The sequence below is a fragment of the Macrobrachium nipponense genome, chromosome 31 (genome assembly GCF_015104395.2).
Source record: "Macrobrachium nipponense isolate FS-2020 chromosome 31, ASM1510439v2, whole genome shotgun sequence".
Lineage (NCBI taxonomy): Eukaryota > Metazoa > Arthropoda > Malacostraca > Decapoda > Palaemonidae > Macrobrachium > Macrobrachium nipponense.
In genome coordinates this window covers 43,644,619-43,667,836 of record NC_061093.1, presented here as the reverse complement: position 1 = coordinate 43,667,836, position 23,218 = coordinate 43,644,619, and the positions used below count along the sequence as shown (strand labels likewise).

The window sequence follows — 23,218 nt, the reverse complement described above, 5'->3', positions numbered from 1 at the left end:
GCAAATGTGTGACGTAATCAAAGAGCCTGCATTACCTATAGTTTGCAGCTCTTAACTAGATTTCATGAGCAACAGAAATCATGAAACAATAAAATTACAGAATCTTACTTTATGTCAGGTACCAATGAAAGATAAAAAACAAAATTAGGCAATAGCGCAAGTACTTACCGTAAAAACAATGTATAGACTAAAAAGAGCACACGATGCTATGACAGGGAACATAGCTGCATCTTTTGAAGTCATTGTGTCCACCTTTTCACCAGATGCCTGCAATAATGTCAACAATAGGTAAATACAGTACATACTAATATGCATAAAATTTGGTAAATACTTACACTTAAATATAGCTTTTTCCCTTTTTCCTGAAAAAAGTATGCCTTCCCTTACTGCCTTATTCTTGCCTATTACTTTTCCAAACTGATTATATAAATTCTTGCTGATACAACCCCACCTTAATTTAAAAAAACTGTTAACTAGCAGAGTAATACGTTATTTAGATCCCCCTGCTACATCCAAATACTTAATGCTCAGTGATCAAATTAATAAAGGTTGTTCAAAATTGTTAAAAGTACATATATTCAGTTCAGCAAATTCTCCAACAAAATAACTATAAACTTTTTCAAAGCTTTTTTTACAAAAACCCATTATTCATACAAAGCATATGGTTATACTCTTTTCCTGAATGTCTCCTGTCTATCAGATATAAGAAGAATACAATTTCACAATCGTGAAACTCTGGATTTTCAGTTATGTATCAAATAACCTCTATTTTTATGTCAACTGCATATGAGTCAGGGAGATACTAGAGGCTGGAAGGGAAGGCACCCCTTTATTATGATTATGTAATAGGGTTTCTATGAAAAACTCTCATCTCTGTATATGTATATACTTTCAAGGAGTTTCAATTCTGCCCCTTAATGAGTACTGAGTCAAAGGACAAAGGCTAACCATGGTTCTAGCCCTTGCTCTTGCCCCACTGCCTGGTGGCATGACAGACAGGAATCCCTCTACTCATGAAGCTGGGGACATCCTAACTCAATAACTCACACCCAACCCCCTTCTTCCCCTTGCCTCCCCTTCAAACCAGGGTAGGATCTGGTAGCTGAAAGAGAGAGGAATACTTCTGACCACTGTGCGTGAATACCCACCCCTGGGTTCCCTGTCATAAGTTTCAAGGAGGCCTGAGCCTTCCCAACCCTAATGGAAAAGCGTGGAGTAACCAACGGCTTGGAAGCAGTTCTCTTTAAAACCTCAGATGCCTGAAGACAACTGCATGGTGGATTAGGCCATTCAAGCCACCAGAACAACTCTTCTCTGGTGCTGCCTATACTACTTTACTCTTTGGAAAACATCAAGAGGAACCCAAGACTGATTCATTTCACACAGAAAGCGATAGTATTCAACTATCCTCAGTCAAAACTTGTCAAATGAAGAGCAAAAACTTATTGTCGAATCTCAGGACAACCTTGCTCACAGGTTTATGTTGAGTGAGAGGAAAGTCAACACTTCGCACTCTAATCCGCAGACGAGACACTGATGGTGGGGTAAACAAGCATTTTCAACAAAAGGTTAGGCCACAATGCTGCCTGGAAGGTTATGCAACTGAAACTAATCATACAATACGTACATTTTTAACAGAATCTTTCCTGAATGGGAATACGTAGTCTGCATATTCTGACATGTATACAATTTCCTCTAATGTGTCAACCACTGGGGAAGTAGGTTGCCTTATTTGATTAATTCAATGAAATTTAGGCTATTAAGCCATAGCACTGGGGAATATTTGGTCATTCACTACTTAAGACAGTAAAATGAATGAGTAAGAGTGGTTGGACACCAAGACAGAAAGAAATATGAAATTTTCATTATTCTAAAATGAAGTTTTTATTGTATACTTACCGAACAATTATAGAGCCGTGATTTCCACGAGCGGCAGGATACTAATTCAAATTTAGCGCGTCGGCGTCGCACTGGTGGTGATGACGTCATCTCCCTCCACTCGCGGGAGAACCAGGTACAACTGCCCAGGTGAATCCAAGCTTTCTGCCCGTCCGTCCACCTAAGGGGAGGAGGGTGGGTATAATCATAATTGTTCGGTAAGTATACAAACTACACTTCATTTTATAATGAAATTTCATTTTATTGTAGTGTCTTACCGAACAATTATAGAGCTGATTACACATTTATGGGAAGGTGGGATTCAGTGGACCACTAGTATTTTAAATGGTTACATTTATTGCAATACCAGTAAACACTCAAGGTGTCTGTTGTACCTTACCTTGTAAGAGAGCTACAGCAGCCTGTTACTGCCTCTGGTCGTGCTCTTCTTACTATTGTAGAGGAATTGGAATTTGACCAAAGTTAGCCTCTACAGGAGTGGAATCCTTCCGTAGTTCAAGCGAGTCAAGGCTGACTGACGGAGGATAGTAACACAAAGATTGCCCTTGCCCTGGGCTAAGACCAGAAATTCAATCATACAAAACATTTGTCACCAAACACCAGATTTAAAAACATATATACCCAACCATTGTAAAATCTGACCTAACAGACTGGTGAGTATCCCAGGTACTCAGTTACCCCAGCTTCCCTTGAACTCGACAACCTATTCAAGGTGAAAAGTTAGCATAGAGGTGACGACCCCTGTGCCGTTTCTCCCAACACCATGCCAGAAAACCGCCACCGGACCTAAAACGTTTTACAATTCTCGAAAACCGTTTCTATCTCTTTGAGATAATGACTCGCAAAAACCGAATTCGATCTCCAGAACGTGCTCTGAAGAATCGAAGAAAATAAAGATAAATTCTTTCTGAATGCTAAAGAAGTTGCCACTGCTCTAACCTCGTGAGCTTTAACTCTCAGAACGGAAAGATTGTCGTTCTCGGACTGCGAGTGAGCTTCCCTGATAAGCTCTCTAATAAAGAACGATATAGCATTCTTAGAAAGAGGACGAGAGGGATTTTGAACCGAGGTCCAGAGCTTAGAAGATTGTCCTCTGATACCCTTAGTGGCAAACAGATACTGCTTAATAGCCCTGACTGGACATAAGAGCCTTTCTTCCTCCTCATGTCCAACAAATCAGATAAGTTCCTTACCACAAAACTCCTCGGCCCAAGGATTAGAAGGATTCTCATTTTTGGCTAGAAAGGTCAAAGATACCGAAAATACAGCATTGCCTTGAGAGAAACCGACTCTTTTGTCTATAGCGTGCAATTCGCTGACACGCTTAGCAGAAGCTAGTGCAATAAGAAAGAGTGCCTTCTTAGTCAAGTTCCTGAGTGCAAGCCGACTTCAAAGGCTCAAACGGTGGCCCCATGAGGAACTTAAACAAGCACCACATCTAAGTTCCAAGCCACTGTATCTTGCGGGAGCTTAGTGGTTTCGAAAGACCTAATGAGGTCCGACAGATCTGAATTGGAGGAAATATCCAAACCTCGATGTCGAAAAACCGAAGAGAGCATGGCTCTATATCCTCTGATCGTCGAAGGAGCCAGTTTCAGAGTTCCTAAGAAATAGAAGAAAATCTGCTATTTCTGTTAAAGAGGTCGCAGAAGTAGAGACTTTAGCACTTCTACACCACTCTCTGAAGATTCTCCACTTCCCTTGATAGAGTTTGTTAGAAGACTCTCTCCTACAACGAGCGATAGCTTCTGCAGCTCTTCTTGAAAATCCTTTCGCTCTGACAAGATTCCGGACAGTCTGAACCCTGTCAGAGCTAGAGCGGACAAGTTTTGGTGGAACCTCTTGAAGTGAGGTTGTTTGAGAAGCCACTTCTCTGGAGGAAGAAGTCTGGGGAAGTCTACTAACAACTGAGAAGGTCCCGGGAACCACTCTTTCCTGGGCCAAAGGGAGCGATTAACGTTAGCGTTACATTGCTGTGCGACATGAACTTGTTCAGCACCTCTCTTATTAGACCGAACGGAGGGAATGCATAAGCTTCCAGACCCGACCAATCAACAGCATTGCGTCCACCGACCAAGCTAGAGGATCTGGGACTGGAGAACAAAAGAGAGGAAGACGGTTGTTCCTCGATGTCGCGAACAGGTCTATTGACGGTCGTCCCCAAAGGCGCCAAAGTTTCTGACAAACCTTGTTGTCCAAAGTCCACTCCAGAGGTAACACTTGCTGTTGACGACTTAACTCGTCCGCCAGGACGTTCATCTTTCCCGGAACAAATCTCGGGACTAGCTGAAACCTTCGCTCGTTTGACCACAGGAGGAGATCCTTGGCTACTTCGTACAGAGAGAAAGACTGAGTCCCCCCCTGTTTCCGCACGTACGAGAGAGCCGTGGAGTTGTCGGAATGCACTGCCACTACTCGGCCTTCTACTAAGCTCCGAAACTGTCTGAGCCCTAAGAAAATTGCTAACAGTTCCTTTACATTTATGGAACTTCTTCTCCTTCTCCGACCAAGCTCCTGAAGTCCGTTGATTTCCCAGTAGGGCTCCCCAACCTGTGTCCGATGCGTCGGAAAAGAACTGTAGGTTCGGGGAGGATGGGTCGTAAATCTAACCCTTCTTCCAACCTTGCTCGAGAGAGCCACCACCTTAGGTCCTCTTTTATTTGATCTGTGACTAGGAAAGGTAATCGAGTCTGGTTTGTGTCTTCCTGCACCAAGAGGCTCTCAGGAAAAACTGCAGAGGTCTCATGTGCAGTCTTCCCACGTCACAAATTTCTCCACTGACGTCAATTTTGCCCAGGAGCCTCATCCACTGATTGGCAGAACTTACCTTTTGTCCAAGAACTCCTGAACTGTCTCCAGACAGCCTTGAACCCTCTTCGGGGACAGAAAGCCCGAAAAAACTTGAGCATTCAGAATCATCCCCAAATAAAGGATGCTCTGAGATGGAACCAACTGGGACTTCTGTTTGTTGACCAGAATTCCTAACTTTCTGGCAAGATCCAGAGTTGTTCCAAGGTCCTTCATGCACCGACTCTCTGATTCCGACCGGAGAAGCCAATCGTCCAGATAGAGGGAGATTCTTACTCCTAATATGTGTAGCCAGCTTCCTATCGGGGATAGAACCCTGGTGAAAACTTGAGGAGCGGTCGCTAGTCCGAAGCAAAGCGCCCGAAATTGGAACACCTTGCCTTCGAACATGAAACCTCAGGTACTTCCGAGATTCGCGATGTATCGGAATGTGAAAATAAGCGTCTTGCATGTCCAGAGAGACCATCCAATCCCCCTGTCTGATGGACTCCAGAACCGACCGAGTGGTCTCCATATGAAATTTTGTTTTCTGGACATGCAAGTTCAGGGCGCTCACATCCAAAACCGGCCTCCAGCCCCCTGATGACTTGGGAACTACAAAAAGGCGATTGTAAAAGCCTGGAGGAAAATCCCCTTCTATCTGTTCTATCGCTTCTTTGAGAACAAGCGCTTCCACTTCTGCGGCTAGCGCCAGAAATTTGTCTGAGCCCGGAGAGTATGCCTGGAATGGAATTGGCACAGGTGAGAGCGAGGGAGGTGAAACGAGAGGAATACGATAGCCGAACTTGAGTACTTGCACTACCCAGGCTTCTGCTCCTCTGTTTTTCCCATTCCTCCCAAAACAGAGCCAGCCTGGCTCCCACTGGTGCATGAAGAACCGAGCTTTCATTTGGAAGGTTTGTTAACCTTGGCCGAGGCCTTAGACTGAGGTCGCAAATTCGATTTCGGCCGAAAGAAGCGCTTGGGTTTTCTCCCTCGAAAAGGCGCTTGGGCCAGAGGAGAAACCGAAGGAACAGTCTCCACAGGAGCTTTAGGTCTCTTAGTAGACTGTGCCAGTAAATCCGAAGTAGATTTCTTATCTAGCGCAGACGAAATTGACAACACTACATCGTCTGGAAAGAGGTTATCTTTCACAAAAGGAGCAAACAAGAGAGCAGACTTTCTGTTGGGACGTAACCCTTTTTAGAAGCAAAGGAGCACCAAAGTTGCCTTTTCTTAAGGGTACCAAAGGCGATGAGCGAAGCTAACTCATCACATCCATCCTAATGGATTTGTCCGCACAGGACAGAACACCAATCCAATCCTCCGCTAACTCCTGGGAAAGAGAAGGACAGTCTTCGATCTTGGCCGCTAAAGCGCCAATAGTCCAATCAAGGAAGCTAAAGACTTCCAAAAGTTTAAATTGATTCTTTACAACGTGGTCCAACTCAGGCGCTGTAAAGAAAACTTTCGCTGCGGCGAAAGCAGATCTTCTAGAGGAGTCGATTAAACTGGAGAAGTCTCCCTGGGAGGAGGCAGAAACTCCCAGAGAAGGAGCTTCCCCAGTTACATAAAAACCTATACCTCTTACGAAGCAACTTAGAGGGAGGGTAAGCAAAAAGAGCCTTCCCTAAGTCTCTTTTCATACACATCCATTTCTCCGTCTCTTTCAACGAATGTCTAACCGCTTTAGATAGAACAAGTTTTGGGAGGAGAGGGTCTGAAGTTTTCCTCCTCATCAAAAAAGTCGAAGTTGGGGAGCGCGGAGCCGCTTTCTCAAAATAATCTGGATAAGATACCAGAAGAAATCTAAGGAGACGTGAATAACACGAGAGGTGATGTGAATCCTCCTCCTCTACTTCTTCTTCATTCTCCGATACCGCCGAAGAAGTAGACGGAACTACAACCGGATCTGAAAGGTTTCGAACCACCCTTGGACTCATTCATCCAGGTTTGGTTAACATCTCTAACTGGCTTGCGCAAAGGCGCCAGAGACGAATCAAAAACAGTTAACGTAGGCTTGGAAGAGCCTAAATGTTCAGCAGGAGGCGGAAAAACTACTTGCGCCTCGCTCGGAGAAGCCGCCGAAATTCGAGGCGAAACAGGCGCATCAGGCGTGACAGAGACGAAAAAAGCGCCTAAAGAAACACCCTTAGAACTGCTAGCTACAGCGCTAAAACCACAATCTCTACTATAGATGGAGCCGAAAAGGCACAGATTGAGGCGACGAACGAGCCGCTAACGGCCGAGGCGCAACCCTACTCTCAGGCTCCTTATACCGCTTGACTGGAGGAGGCGAAGAATCGGCGCCTGAACGCCTCTTTAAGGGACGCGAAACGGGCGAATCTCGCCAAGAGCGCCGCGCGACCGGAGACGAATCGCTTGAATCATTCGAAAGGCGTCTGACCGCAACACCTTTCCAACGCTTAACCGAGCCCTGTTGAGGCGCAACAGGCTCAACAAGAGAGGCGCCTGTCTGTGGGCAAATCCCGATCGACTCCCTTGGACTTCCGGTATGTCTTCTCCCCGGTGCGGGGAGCTGGACAGTGACCTTTGTCTAGGAGACGTGTCAGGACAGACAGACGCACCCTCAACTACACTCTTACCTGAGGCCGCTTTCTCCAAAAACGTCTTAACTGAATTACCAAGTTGCAAAACCGTATTCGCTAGTACCGGAAAATTTCTGATCTAACCTCGATTCCAGACTGGCAATGGTGTCGGAAGAAACTACACGGGAAGCCGGAGAAGTGGGATTAGTAGGAGGAATAGGAGGTGTAGTTAAAGGAGACATAACAATTTGAGGAGAAACAGAAGGAACAGATGCATCGCAAGACGAAGCAGAGCTAAGTCTACTTTCCCTAAGCGCTGCTTTTCTAATTCTGTCTTTAGCTAATTTCTCTGAGTATGAACTAAAAAACTTCCATTGAGAATCAGTCCAATCACTACACTCGTTACATGTTCGATCTGCTGAACAAACCTGTCCCCTACACTTAACACATTTAGTGTGAGAATCATATTCTAACTTGGATAATCTAGTTTTACATCCTGAGATGCAAAACCTAACTCCCGACGGACTAGAATCCGACATGGCAACGCCTAAATAAAAAGCAAAATAACAACAACGCCAAAAAAGAGTACTTCACCAATTCCGAAGATCAATTCCACCAGAAAAAAAAAGCGAAGCAAAGTCATCCAACCGCACCGACCACCGATGTTCACCGGACGCTGGCAGGAAAAGAATTGGCTTCACCTGGGCAGTTGTACCTGGTTCTCCCGCGAGTGGAGGGAGATGACGTCATCACCACCAGTGTTGGCGACGCCGACGCGCTAAATTTGAATTTAGTATCCTGCCGCTCGTGGAAATCACGGCTCTATAATTGTTCGGTAAGACACTACAATAAAACTAGAAAATGAAGAAGAAAGTGGAAGAAAACCCCTTCGTTTTAATAAATAATAGTAAGGGGTTGGAAAGCAAGACTTGAGAGGAATCAGGAAGATGCTGAAAATATCCTTCAGTAATGTCTACAGTATACCAAATGAAGTAGCATGCTTGACTTACTGGACAACAGGGGAACCACTCTTGACCTAATCCAAGACTCCATGAGTACCCAGTGACCAGTGCAGTCAGAATGACTGTCTCACTTCTGGAGTGCACCCTAGTATATGTGTTTTATCAGTGGACGTGGATTAATGGAGCAGTGGCTGATTTTCCAATGATTTTTTCAAAGTGCCATTCCAACTTGGCCTGAAGGGGTTTTGAAGAAGAAGAACCCTCAGGTCATAGCAGAAGACTCAAAACAGGAGTTTGATCCTCACTCAAAAGAAAGACCAACTTATTAGTCTGCCTGGTGAACACTCTCAGGTCAAGGGACATGAATGATCACACCAAGCAATACCAACTGCTGAGCAACAAGCTGAGGTTGACTCATGAACAAAACAAACATGCTCAACATAATCATAAACCTTCTGATCGGCCAAAACCAAACTAGTAAAGGGTACAGATCAATGCTCACATTTATTGGGAGTCTTGGAGGAACCATGAAAACCTCAAGTGTCTACACAATCATATGTACCTGGCTTGTCACAAAAACTAGTGATGATATACAAAGGCAAATTGTTTATCTTGGTTGCATGAATGATGCAAAATCCTATGATAAGTAAAAGCAGGTATAAAGAAAAAAAAAAAAAGTTCTCTCTTCACTTTTACTTGTTGTAATTCGTTTGTGTTTCATCTTATTGATTTCAGGAAATTAGGTTTTAGTTGTAGAATTAATACAGAATCCTAAGGTATGACCAAAACTTTCATATCTTTTGCAAAACATGAGATAAATGAAGAAATATAGCTAAACATATTGCTTGTTTTCTAAGCTACAGAAGAAAATAATGAGACACTGAGCGAGCTGCCTAGCTCCCGATACCAGCCAATCAGAGGCCGCCAAATGTATGTCTCGCAGGCATAGGGCTCACCCAAGAATCTACCTCGAGTGAATCGATGATAGCACTTCGGAGTAGGTGACACGTAGATTGCTAAGCCAAAATAGTACCCATTTTGGTTCTTAAGTATCAAAGGTTCACTGGGTTTTGGAGTCCCCTGACAACTAATTTGGTCAGCATCATCAGTAAGTCTCCAGTCAAATCTGGTTACTACCTATAGTAGATATACCTAATTGGTTGAATTGCGATGCCAAAGTTCTCCCTATGGCTTAGCAAAAGCATGTAATGTCTGGCCAGCAAATTAACTACCTAGGCAAACAAAACAATAGGCTAACTACCATCCAATGGAAGGTAATTCTAAGCCCACATTCCATGGTAAAGTATGGCAGTTGATGTTTTCCTATGTTGTTTTACTTACTGAACAAGAATTTAAAGTAATATTTATTCAGCCAACTGTAATTAAACCGTAATTTACCTTTGAAGACTACATGACGGTACAAGGGGTGTGATGTAACGACATACAGAGTTCAAAAGTAAACAACAAATTAGTGACAGTCGACCGGCAAAATATAACCTTAAACTCTTGTAAAGTAAGTAAAATAACATAAGAAAACGATAACTGCCATAGTCTACTTCGACTGAACAATTTTCTAAGTTTTGGTTCGGGGCCCCAGATATGCAAACGAAACCACCATATTTGAATTCTAGTAGGGGCTGTGGGATACATAACCACCAGGGAGCCTTATGTCCAGTAAAGTGGGATGGGGGGGGAAGGGGGGGGGGGAAAGAAAAAAAAAAAAAAAGGGGGGGGGGGGGGGGGTACTGGGAGAGGAAGGCACAGGTATGAGTTGGAAATGTGTTTCCTGACTGGGGGGCAGAAAAGAAAGGTAATCTTAAGAGGTGTAACATATAGGTTATGATACTAACCTAACCCAGTAAAACGTGTTACCTGATTGGGGGGCCTCACCCCCAGAAACCCACATTAAAGGAAGGCAATCTGAAACAAAAGCTCCCCTGTAACATGGCGCATGCGTAGTAGGATTTGGCATCGTAAGAGCAGTAATACTAATAGGTTTATTGGTAATTCTACAGAATAGTTCTGCACGGACTGCAAGGAACGTAACCGGGAATACGACATCCACTAGGCATTAGGGCGTCCAATGTATTTTGCCGTGTTTAGTACTGGCCCCCGGGGGTTAATTACAGTTGTCCGAATAAATATTACTTAAAATTCTTGTTCAGGAGGTAAAACTGCATGGAAAAACCGCAATTCCCATAGTCGAGGCCGCCGCGGAATAGTACCCTAGATCTACCGGTTTATTTTGGCTAAGTAACGGCTCCATTATAGTTTTATTTCAGCTTGAATTTCGTGTTTTAAATGTTATAAATAAGAGGAAATAGGTAACACAATAACACAGCAAAACCTTCCCCCAAGTGTTTTACCCCATTCATAAACTTGGCTTTCCCATCGTTCCCCCTTACCATAGGATAAAGATGTAAGGCATAGCCTAATTCTCCCAAGTGTTTTACCCCACCCAAAACTCCGCATTCCCATCAGTCCCCCTTACCATAGGATAGAGTTCAAAGGTAAATTACAGGTTAATTACAGCCGGCAGAAAAAATACATGCATAGGTAAGTATGCATACTGTAGAACAACGTAAATTTGTCATTTCGTATCTGCACTCATTCTATAAAATTAAAATGGTTAGACTTAGCTTAGTGCTAATAGGTACCTAGGTCATACCTAGGTAGGTACAGCGGCAGATTTTTTTAAAGGATTTTACCACAAATATCAAATGCCACTCTGGTGCTCTACAGTACATCTACGGAAAATTGTCGATTGGATCACTAAAACGGATACCATAGTGTTTATAGCCTATGGCCACTAGAAATTCAGCCCATCCAATCAGAAACTAGACGCCCCTGCAAGCCCCGGTGGTGAACGTAAGAGTCCAGCTGTTGAAGTTACCTTCTGTTGTTGTTGATGTTTCACAGATCTGAATGCCCCACAAAATATGGGTATAAGGGCCATGATCACCAGACTTCCATAGGCAAGAGCAATGCCTTCGGGCGTCGCGGCACTTTTGACCGTTCCATTATTTGCTAGCTCGGTAACATTTTCCACAATTGGAGCCACAGCCACAGGTTCTTCTCCTACAGTGTCAGCCATCGCTGGTCGTCTGTCACTTTCCCCTGCTTCGGTGAGCTTTCCGCTGGACTGAATCACGGAAAGGTAAAATCCCACAAGGAGCGTTCCCTTGACATACACGTAGAGTTAGGTGATCTAATTGGAAACATTTCACTCTTGATTAAATACATACAACTCATCCTCGATTGAGCTATATTAGAATACAAAAAAATAAATTAATTTGTTTAGTTAACCTACTTTAAAATACAATATATTAATTTTCTACAAAGACAAAGCCTTTTGTAAACATTAAGACTTTGCGTATGTAACACATCGTGTCATTCACGAACACAATGTTAATATAGTTTTTAAAATTTTCATTATAGAATCAGATCTTGCTCATTTTCAGATTATAATTTAAAATTTGGAATGTAACTGTTATAGCGAATGTTTTAATTCAAATCTTGACAATAATAATAGTTTTCCAAAATACATAGCCCACATGCAGACGACTACGTGTCAAGAATAATATGACGTCACTATTTACTGTAGCGAGAAATTCAATAAGCCGACATTTTTGTGAAGAAAGAAAAAAGACAATATTTATAATACTTATTTTCTTTAGAAACATCTTATGTATGTGTAAAAAAAAAACAGCTATGCCCAAACACTATATGCGTATAAATAACCACAGTAAAACTCCGGATTTTTCACAGTTGGTAACATTAGTAAGTGCGGCGGGAAATACCCACCTTGATGCTACGTAGTGATTAACAAAGAAAATACACTATTGCTACTTGTTTTAACATAGACAACATGGTTCCAGTAAATCTTGAATATTTTTAGACTGTGTATCCAGTACAACATACAGAAAAATATCTAGTCTTTCCAACAGTTTAGACACATTGTCAAATAGGAAAAAGTGCTGGAAGTAAGCTTATTGTTAAAGATATTTAAGGCCTAGCCTGATTTTCGAGGTAAATTCTAAAGAGATGGCCTTATATTCGATTAGCGCATCAAAGGAAATTGCTGTAATCAATTATGAAAAGGTTGCTTATTGGTTTGAAGATAACTATTCATGCAATTCAAACGTTAATTTTAACACTTTCACTAACCCGATCGGATTAAAAGACTCGTTTAATATTTTGCACCACGAAGTAAAAGCGCCCAGTTGACAGAAGTCCAGTATCTAGGCCTTCTTTTAAGGGCATCGCAGTCCTGTGGAAGTGTCAACATTATCCATTTTCTTGCTATGAAAATTGTTCCCTAGTTTAGTCTATCGGCAGTTGACTCGCATCTTAAAATTTCCTGAACAAGAGGTTTTATTTTTTTTCCCACGATGGTGTTTTACAAATTATCAAACATTTCAGTGAAGTAGTCGGTCTGCCCCTGGGGAAGGTGTTGGGGATTCTGGAAGCCACTATGATAAATGTGACCAGAGTTCCGCTTTTATGCGGGACAGTCCTGTTTTTTCCACGTCTGTCCCGCTTTTATTAAAATTAGCAAAATGTCCCACTTGTCTCACGCTTCTCCCGCCACTTTTGTGCTACAAAAACAAAACCGTTCCCATTTTAATGGAATAGTACAGATATTTTGTTTAATTTTGCCATTTCATATCGTCATCTCTGACTGCTACGATACCCAATGAAGTGAATCAAAAGAATATTATAGACTGTAAAGTGCGGCCCTTTGCAGCTGTTGATGTCGACAGAATAAAGGGGCGAGAAAGTCACAGAAGGTACAATGGTAGTATACATGTGTGCGTGTGTGCATGTATATATATATATATATATATATATATATATATATATACATATATATATATATATAATATATATATATATATATATATATATATATATATATATATATATATATATATATAGAAATGTCCCGCTTTTATAAAAAATAAAAAAAAACTGGTCACATTTCATTGATTATTTACAGAACCTGTTATACTGGTGAATGCTGTGGGGCTCTAGGATGAAATATAAAATTTAGATCAAAGGCCAAATTGTTAGAGGAGGGTGCAAAGTAAGTTGGATTCTAGGGATAATGCATTCTTGCAGCTATTCTTTAAGGAAATATTACTGATTGCGCCCGCTGAAAAAGCTTTAGGCCTAAGCAAAACGTTCATACCACCTACAGATATGGATTCCAGTTGAAGATTTGATGTAGTGCACAATATTCAGTGAAGGGTAAACTTGGCGTAATCTTAAGGTGCGTCCACACGGTCGAACAATGTCCGACGGACAAACATTGTTACCATATCACAGGCGAAGCAGGATGACGTCATAAGCAAAGACAATACACGAAAGATGGGAAACTGACTATTAATACCATTAAAAAATACATCATCCAACCCGTCTGAATGCGCGCCATCTATTGATCATGCCCTCAACTAAAACTCGGCTGTGGCGTAGCGCGGCTTTTTTAAATGTTAGAATTTATTCTTATGCTGCAATAAACTTCTCTTTATAAATTATTGAATACTAAATCGATTAATATTGCTTGTTAACATGATTATAGGGCTCTATCATAGGCATTTCTGAATCATTAAATAAAATCCTTCAGTTAATGTAACATTAATTGCTAAGTATCTTTATCTAAAATTGAGAGGGCAGTTAACATTAATTGCTAAGTATCTTTATCTAAAATTGAGAGGGCAGTTAGAATGAAACAAACTTATTCTCATATTATCTTATTATTTCACCAATATAGTATACAGTAATTATTTTCCTTTTTTTGGGCTTGAGTAATTATTAAACAAAATCACATGAAACACTTTAACTTAGAACAGGCACTATTAATACTGTATATGCTAATCAAATTACAGCATAACACTTGAAGGTTTTTATAATCTACTAACATTTTACTCCTTTAAAAGCAATATTAATGAAGTAAAAATGGAAATGTGCACTGAACTGTACCTGTGCCAGATTTTTCAAAAATGCTTTCAAATGTTACAGTACTGCACTCAGAGTTGTATGTTATTGCTGGTGCTGCAGATGTATCATTTGGATTACCTGTGAAAGTGGGAAAGAGTTACTAGTATAACTAACATTTTCAGTGCATAATACTGTACTATAAAAATGTATTATAAAACAAATTACAGTATATAACAACATCTTTATATTATAGCAATAACATATTCATCGACACCTGCAAGATTTTGATCTGGACATGCATTTTTATTGAGTCTTGAGGAATCCGGAGTTACATATAGTTCTTGCAGGAAAAGTGAAGACTGCATACTCTACAACAGTTGTTTACATATTTTGTACTTTTATCAAGAAGACATTTAATATTGACAACTCTAATCCACTGTAGGCATCTGCAAATACATAGACATAGATATTATGAAGCAGGGTGGCAATTCATCATTTGTCATTTGAGGGAAGTTGAAATCCATGTCTAAGGGAAGTTACAATATACAGTATTGCTTAATAATTATATATCTGATATTTAGGTACTTATTCCTAAAATATTATATACTGTACATAAAACAATACATATGTGTCAGACAAATCTAAGAACCTAGAGGAATGAATACAGTTTATTATATTTTATGATTATTTATTAAGCTCTTGATCAAGTCAGAACCTATTTATAACAATTTATTAAAATCTCATAGCCCAATTGTGGGAGTTCTCAAAAATGCATATTCAATTGGCACCCTTTTATGTAGGTAATGTAACCAACACTTCTGCCTGGTATATTCTAGTAAAATGCCATTTCTGCAAGAAGCATGCACATTCCTAAAAAAATTTGAAACAATTATTCTAATTGACTTGAACCATGTTTCTTTTTGCATCATGTACAGTACAAGCAAATATCATAGGTTTTCACAACTTGTTTTGCCAATTTATTACTACTGTATTACTGCGTACATTTGCTGTCAAATGGTAAATTTACTTTGGAATACTATGTGGGGTGTTGGTACCAATTACAAGATTTCATTTTAAAAATTGATCAATTATGAGCATATAATGCAGAAACATAGATGGAACGGTAAGAATGAATCTTGTGGGAGCAGATATGCTGGTTTGTATGTAATTTTTTTTTTTTTTTTGAATGCTTTTATCCATACATATAGGAAAATTCAATCATAGATTAAAAGGTTAGTGAACTTGAAATTAAAGTAAAACACTCTAACTTAACTAACCTACTTATGCTCTCCATATGAATGCTCCCACAAGATCCAGACAATGGATTGTCTTTGTAAACAAACAGACGATGTAAGCAGGTGCAATGCTACCGCCATCTTCATTTCATGCCAGGTACTAAATTGCATGCGGCCGATGCGGCTGTGGCTTGAGCTTCCCATCTTTCGTGTATTGTCTTTGGTCATAAGCGTTGAAACGATGGAAGTGGATCTGGTAACAAACAGTGGTACCAGATGAAGTTGTATACCAGTGTTTTTACTCTGCTCACAAGGCAATGACCGGCGGACAATTGGTAATTGGTAACAATGTTCGTCCGTTGGACATTGTTCGGCCGTGTGGACACAACTTTACAGTCCTATGAAATTGAAAGACCCATCAAGCAAACTATTGCTTATTTATGCCATCTTTTCTAAGAGGGAATTTAAGACCATACGAAAATAATTTCCTACGTGATCTCAACAAAATTGATTGACGTTTGAGTTAATAATAAATTATTTCTTTTAATGAGATTTCAGAACTTTGACCATATACTGAATGCATGGTGTTAATTATGAAATTCAAAACTGAAATTAAATAAAAAGATAGCAAACACCATGAGACATTTTTATCATAACAGAACAGCAAAAAAGGAAGAAAACAAATGCTGATCTTATCAAAAATGAGTCTATTCAGCTCTTTAAGATGCAAACATGATGGGTTTGCCATTAATACTAAGGACTGAAAAAACAAAAAATGTAACAGAATGATGATCTGATAATTAGGCAACTTAATGGGAGGAATGAAGGACATACAAATGTTCTACAAATGCCATAAATTACGGAGTCAGGAAAATCATGTTATATGAACAGAAATGAGTAAATCAGTAAAAGAAAAAAATTGGGGCAGGGAATTAATAATCAGTGGGTATATAAGTTGAAAATGTAGGCCATTAAGAAAATTGTAGATTTATTATTGTAAAACTGTCGCCCAGACCACGATCAAAATGAATCAAGTCATAGGTCAACGAATGAAATACTTCTATCCATAATAAATGTGTGGACGGAAGACCACTAATTAAAAAAAAAAGGGGGGGGGGAACTGAGTTTGTTCAAAAAAACAGAAAAAACTGTTTGGAGTCTTTTACAAAAAGAATAAAAAATTAGACGCATCAAAATCTTCAATGACCAGTTCCACCTTCCCTGACCGCACCCTCTTCGAACTGTAGTAGTACTTCTTTCAGTGTGCAGGTGACCAAGAATCCACCTTTGAATTAGTTTCACCAACCAGACCAGCGTCGCGGAAGGTAGTGTCGGCCAAAAAACTCTTGGCAGAGTTTCATAATTTTTCGTTCACCTGCCTGACGCACGATTCATGTCTTATTTATCTATTTTTCTTTTCATAGATGGAAGAAATCATATGTAATGACGTTAAAAACAGTCACTGATATCTTTAGAACGTTATGTTATGTTATTGTGTAAAACTATTTACCATATAGTAAAATTGACGTGAACGAAACGAAGTGATAAAAAACGTCATATCACAACCATAGATATACTTTACCGAATAGATAGTAGACACCTATCACTAGTAGTATCGCATAAACATAGTCCTTAAATTATCATTTCAATATAAAGTTGAAGGTAGTTGAACTTTTCCATTTGTTAAATTTTACAGAAAACATTGGAATCTCACAAAATGCTATCAAATTTAAAAGCAAAAAGAAAAAAAACATATTTTAACAGTGTGAACCAGGCGACCTCACTCTATTGCTTTTGATGTTATGTGCACGGGAATCTAAATCTAATGTCAATGTGTCATTTATCGGTCTAAGAAACATCCCTCGATGAACGAGAGACAATTACTGCGCTGCATTCGGTGCAAGTTCCTGTTGGAGAGATATCAAGAAAGCTTAATAAACCGGAGAGAATCATACATAGAAAAATCAAATTGTTTAAAGAACGGCAAAATTGAGAACATGGGCCTAGAGGTGGAACACCTCGAAGCACCACAAGAGAGCAAGACAATACAGTAGTGCAAATGTTGCTGAGCAACATTCATTTGTGAATTTTTAATTCTAGTGCCTCGTCACGACATTGCTGACCCAGGAATCATGACTAGCTCTACGCTTATGACTGGTGTCTGATTAATACTTTAGATGGAGAGGAAGAGGTTTTTAAATCTACACTTGAAATCTTTGATAGGTGTCTAATGAATAAGCAAACTTAGCTTTGATGGATGAGAGATTCAGTTAGGCTTACTCTTTTTCTTTTGTTTTTTATCGGTGGCCAGTGAATACAACGGATAGGGAGGGAAACAGTTTCAATGATGCATGCATTTTTTTTTCTTCAAAACCTAAAGAATACATTTTATTGGGAGATACTTTATTAACATATCGGCCTAATCCTTCCATCACTCCTATACGCCACCTCCGCTCTCTTCTCCATCTCAGGCACGGTCTAGATACAACAGGTCAGCGCGCAGCTTTGGGTATGAATCACCAATACTGTGACGTCACGCTTCACACCCGGTTAACCAAAACAATATGCTACCCATAGTCGTGAGGTAGACTATAGGACTTGCTGTGTGCCCATATATCTTTTTATTCATTCATTCATTCTACCATTGATAATGTCAAGTAACTGGGCAGTATTTGTCTGTTCTAATACACGTGAAAAAACGAAAAACTCCAATATAAAATACCATCGTTTTCCAAAAGAAAAGCCATACAAAGACCAGTGGGTACATGCCTCTTGTCGTGCTGACAGAATTAACGTCGTGTTCTTTGATGTTCCCCATTTAGTCAAATTACTAAAAAATAGTTTATTGACTGTTTTTTTCCTTAATAATGAAGGGTGTATTTCAGCTTCTAACATACGAGAAATACTTAGTAAAACCAAAGCAGACTAGGGGCATATAAGATCAATGAAGTGCATTTACTAAATGTGACGGGTCAACAAAGACATGTGCCAATTCAGAACAAAATATTTAGGCGAAAGGAGACTGTTGAAGTGTCAAAACTGGAGTGAAACGTCCGATGTTATTCTTGTAATAACGAATGATTGGCTCGACACCATGAATTCTTCATGCATGTATGGAGAGTTTGGTAAAAGCACTGCTTTTGGTATTGATGTAGAAAAACAAACAAGTAAATTACATTGCTCAAGGTCGTCGAGTTAATGAGTATTACGAGTTAAAAGTCCTAATGCAAAAAAAAACTATATTCCTTCTGGAGAAAGGAATAATTTTTTTTCATGTAAATCCACCATTGCATTATTTAATGTTAAAAGCCTCTTAGTATTGACTACCTGCTGACACAAAGATTAAATCAATATTGCCTTGAACGTTTCTTTGGGTGTATAAGGCCATGGATGGTCACCATGATCATCCAAATGCAGTAAAGTTTAAATTCAGGCATAAAAAATTGTTGTTAGGGAAGGAAATGAAGGTGATAAGTGAAAAGTGTAACATCACCTCAGTTGAAAAATCCCTTAAATCTCCTAATGAAGGTGAGTATGTAACAAAAGAAAGGGAGTTAGCATTAGAAATATGACTAACAACACAGATGTTTAGAAATTTAGATTTTGATTTAGGAAAAGATGTCTTTGATGAAGAAGAAAACCTTTTGAGAGCAAACACAGAAATAAAAAAGATATCGAGGGAGTAATTGAGGAGGAGGCTCTCAAATACATTGGGGGATATATTGTCAAAATATTTTGTGTGAAATACCCTGAGTTAGGAAATAAGAATAAAGAAGTACCTAGGAGTGATACTTGGATAGACTGTGTAAGTAGGGGGGAGTTGCATGTACCTTCTAGTAATTTTTTTCAGTTAGTAATAATGCGGGAGATCTTTAATGTTGAACGCGGAAAAGCACTCATATAGAGGGCAAACGTTTCAAAAACCTTTGCTTTGAATTGAAAAAGTCTAATATTGACGTTCTTGACGATGTTGTAGCTTTTTATGTAAAGATATCCGTACCTTTTCGAATGAGATATCATAATAATTTGATAAAGTATGGGAAACATCAAGGGCAACCATGCAAGGAGGCACTCAGAAAAAAGATAAAAGTTGTAACTTAATAGAATATTTTCAAAATGCAAGTGTTGTTTTATTTACATTCTTTTGACACTTGAAAGATCATATTATCAAAAATATTCTCTTCTAAAAAGATTCTTGACGGTGTGTTAGACCTACGCTCTTAATGGTTCTCACCACCGCGCTCCCTCAGATGACGTAGGTGCGCAGAAGAGGCTTAAAATTGGGACGCTGTCGGGCTGACCTGTTCTATCTGGACCGTGATCTCAGGTTACTCGATCCGACGAACTCGTATCGCGTGAAAGCATCACTAATGATAACGGTTATTTTAAAATTCCTCCGCACCGACAACGGACGCCTTAAAATGGATGTTTATAAAATATTTTCTGTTCAAAGAAACTTTATCTTTCATTCCCCAAAATAAGTGCATACACTCGTGTTACACCCTGTAGCCGTCAAAGAGCAACCCTTGATTAAAGCAGTAGGTTTTACTTGAAAAAAAAAAAAAAAAAAAAACATATGAACTAGACTTAAACGAGAACGTCACCTTTCATATTTCTTATCCTTTCAGCTACTAATAATATGCATATGGTAGTAGGTCTAGGTATACATATGTAACTAATTTGAATTAACTTCTATTTTGATCAACCTAAGAAAGCTTTAATGAAAGTAAGCCCTTTTTAATGTATTCGTCAGTTTTGACTCTCACAGCTTTCCAACATGTCCAAATGAAACAGGATGATATGCAAGGAATTCGATAAAAAAAATAAAACTGAATAAGGTCTGAGTTAATTATGTTAAGCAATTATGAAAAGGATAAGAATAAAGGCGAACATGGCTAATAAAACAAGAATAACGGGAATAATCAAATAAAGCGGATATATATATATATATATATATATATATATATATATATATAGATATAGGTTATATATAATATAGATAATAGTATATATATGTAAGGCCTAGGGATTTTGATTAATAATATATTGTTCGTGCGTTCTCTGTGACCTATGGAATGTGGAGAACAGTGCAGAGGTGACGACCTGAGAGTAGCTGATCAATGAGTTTCTAGGGGATGGCGTGAGATAAAAGTGCTTAATTCAGGAAGTCAATGTACGACAGTTTATGAACTCTTCTCAAAGTGCCTTTGGGAAACTGGTTGTAGCCAGTAATATGAGGCGTTGTCGAAGTGTGCATTCGTATGTGTGTGTGCGCCTCTTCTATTCATAATGTATCAACCTAGCCAAGTCTAATGGGAAGACTTGCACAGAGATTCGGGGGAGGAAGGCAAAGCCACGATGGCGGGTGCCAAAGTGTTTTTTTAAACAGTGAGTGATATTCCGGTTGGGAATGGGTAAGTGTTACCTTTACTTTAGCCAAAGGGATGGCTTGTTTGATATCTTGTAAGATGTTCCATTTTATTAACTTTGTCTTTAAACTTGTGTGTACTTACCGGGATGTGTTCTGTATCTTTGGAACAGACGGATCTGGAAATGCCGGGGGACAGAGTTCCCGGAGGGGTGTGGACTTTTGGATGACTTGACAATGAGTTGTAGTTTTAAGTTAGTCTGTAAGACTGGATTACTTAGTTAATTGATTTAGTTGTTCTTGTAAATAAACGTTATGTTATGATGCAACTCTCTCATTTTCATTACCTGTTAGAATGGAGAGAAAGAGGTGGAGAGAGAGAGAGAGAGAGAGGGTGATTCCTTGGAGAGAGAGAGAGAGGCTGTGTGTGTAATAGGGTGTGGGGGTCTGCCTTCCGTTTCGTGTCCACGCTTACCTTATGAATACTGGGGGTTCTTCCCCCCATGTTATATATATATATATTGTCGATTTAAATATTCATTAATATTACGTATCCGATAGAGTATGCTGCTGAAAATGGACCTAGGCTAATTATGAGGGAAAATCAGAAGTCCAATTTAGGCCCACTAAATGTGTCATGCAAATTATTTTGTTGATCAAAGGACAAAATTAGTTTAATTACACATCGTTTTCAAGGATTGTTAACGCCTCGATATATTATTTATCGGCTGAAGGAGACGAAATGACAACACCCCAGTGCAGTACGATACGTTGAGTCAAGACTCGAGCGGCAGCAAAGCCAACTTCAAAATCTTCGGTATGCTGTCATGAAGCTAGAGTTGAGAATAAAATTAGAAATCGTGGACCCATTGGTATATATTTTCTTTACTTTGCAAAATAATCATCTTTAATACGTTGAATAAGTCTACTCAATTCTAATGTAATTTATCTCAAGTATAGCACATTTGAAAGAAAATGTTACTTATTGTTAAGTAAATAATCTGGCACCTGCATATGGCAATATTTCCATAACGAACAATGAATTAAGAAACTACGCCAATTCTTCGTTGGCTGTCTGTACATAATGGTGGATGGACAAAATGATGTATCGAATGCTATCTTTTTTTGCTTGTTTTCATTTATACAATTCAACATTGTATAAATAGAAATAAAAATATTTATTTCCATAGTGATTTAACTAAATCTTGACCTCAAATGTAAGGAATGTTGTGAGAAGGGAAATTGGAAACAATATATATATATAATATATATATATATATATATATATATATATATATATATATATACATATATAATATATATATATATATATATATATATATATATATATCTATATATATATATATATATATATACATATTCAATTAGTCTGTATCGCTTGAGTCCTAAAACAAAGGTTAATACGAAGTTATGATTGTGATTAAACACTGAATTTCACAAATGTGTAATACGTAGTTTTCAGATAATTTTTATAAATTCATCTATGAATCCAGCTGATTTTAATAAAATCTCATAATTATGTCATTATAAAAACCATAAAAAAAATCTTGGGTCTCCGGTATTTTACGTTTTACCAGTGATTATGACCAAGGACCAGCCCAAATGAAGGAGGAAATTTAGTAATGTAAGTTAAATGTCAAGAATGAATCTGAATCTGACGACCACTGAAAGCGATTCAATCCATCTCTTTATAGCTATGTATCTACCCATATATGGTGTGTGTAGTTGTAAGGTTAAATTGTTAATTATTTTATCTAAAACATTCAGTATACAAAAATTATCTTACGAAACACCTAATTATATTCCCTAGGGTAATTCCGTTGTCAAGTGGGACTTTGACAACCGATTAATTCTCAAACTACCACCGCGGATGATCATCATGGAATTGGATTTCAGGAAAACAAAAATACAATTTTTTTTTTTTTTTTCGATGTTGTTAGGTCACATGTGGAGGGAAATTTTAACTATTGAACGAGATATTTGAAACAGTTGGTTTGACTGTAATGACTTGTTTCACACCCTCGCCGTATTGTAACTGGTATCACACTAGTCATTTCTTGCTCGCGGTTTTGGCCAGCATCCAGCCGATGCTTGCGAGCAAAAGGGTTGTATCGTCACATAGGACCTCGTGGTTTCAAGGTGCAGTAGGAAAAAGTAAACAAAACTGATCAGCTGATATCATCATGGCTCCCAGGAATTGTCGGACTGTTGCAAGATGTGATGCAGTGATGTGTTTTCTTGGAATCTTACGTGAATGCAAGAGTAACAAAAAACGTTTGTGGGTTCGAGAGTGGCTCAGGAGAAGAGAAGCCAAAAGTCTGAGAGTATGTCCTATCAGCAGCAGCCATCTTGTTTGTTTACACTATGCGGTCGCTCGCAGTTTGTGCTCGCTGCTTCCCGTCCAGTTGGGAAGCCAAAATCTCTAGCTAAAAGCTCCCGGTTTTCCATTTTCGGCAG

General features: G+C 39.1%; 2 protein-coding genes across 2 annotated transcripts in view; one reads left to right on the top strand and one right to left on the bottom strand.

The window, feature by feature from the left end:
- The window catches only part of LOC135206933 (minor histocompatibility antigen H13-like), a 59,572-nt gene that overhangs the window by 5,207 nt on the left and 31,147 nt on the right, over positions 1 to 23,218 (top strand). The gene's annotated exons all lie outside the window — the stretch shown is intronic.
- On the bottom strand, positions 121 to 11,357 carry LOC135206535 (minor histocompatibility antigen H13-like). The gene is made up of 2 exons (XM_064237889.1): positions 11,091 to 11,357; positions 121 to 267 (listed from the first exon to the last, which is right to left on the bottom strand). The coding sequence occupies exons 1-2, from the start codon at positions 11,289 to 11,291 to the stop codon at positions 145 to 147; spliced, it is 324 nt and encodes a 107-aa protein (XP_064093959.1). The 5' UTR covers positions 11,292 to 11,357; the 3' UTR covers positions 121 to 144.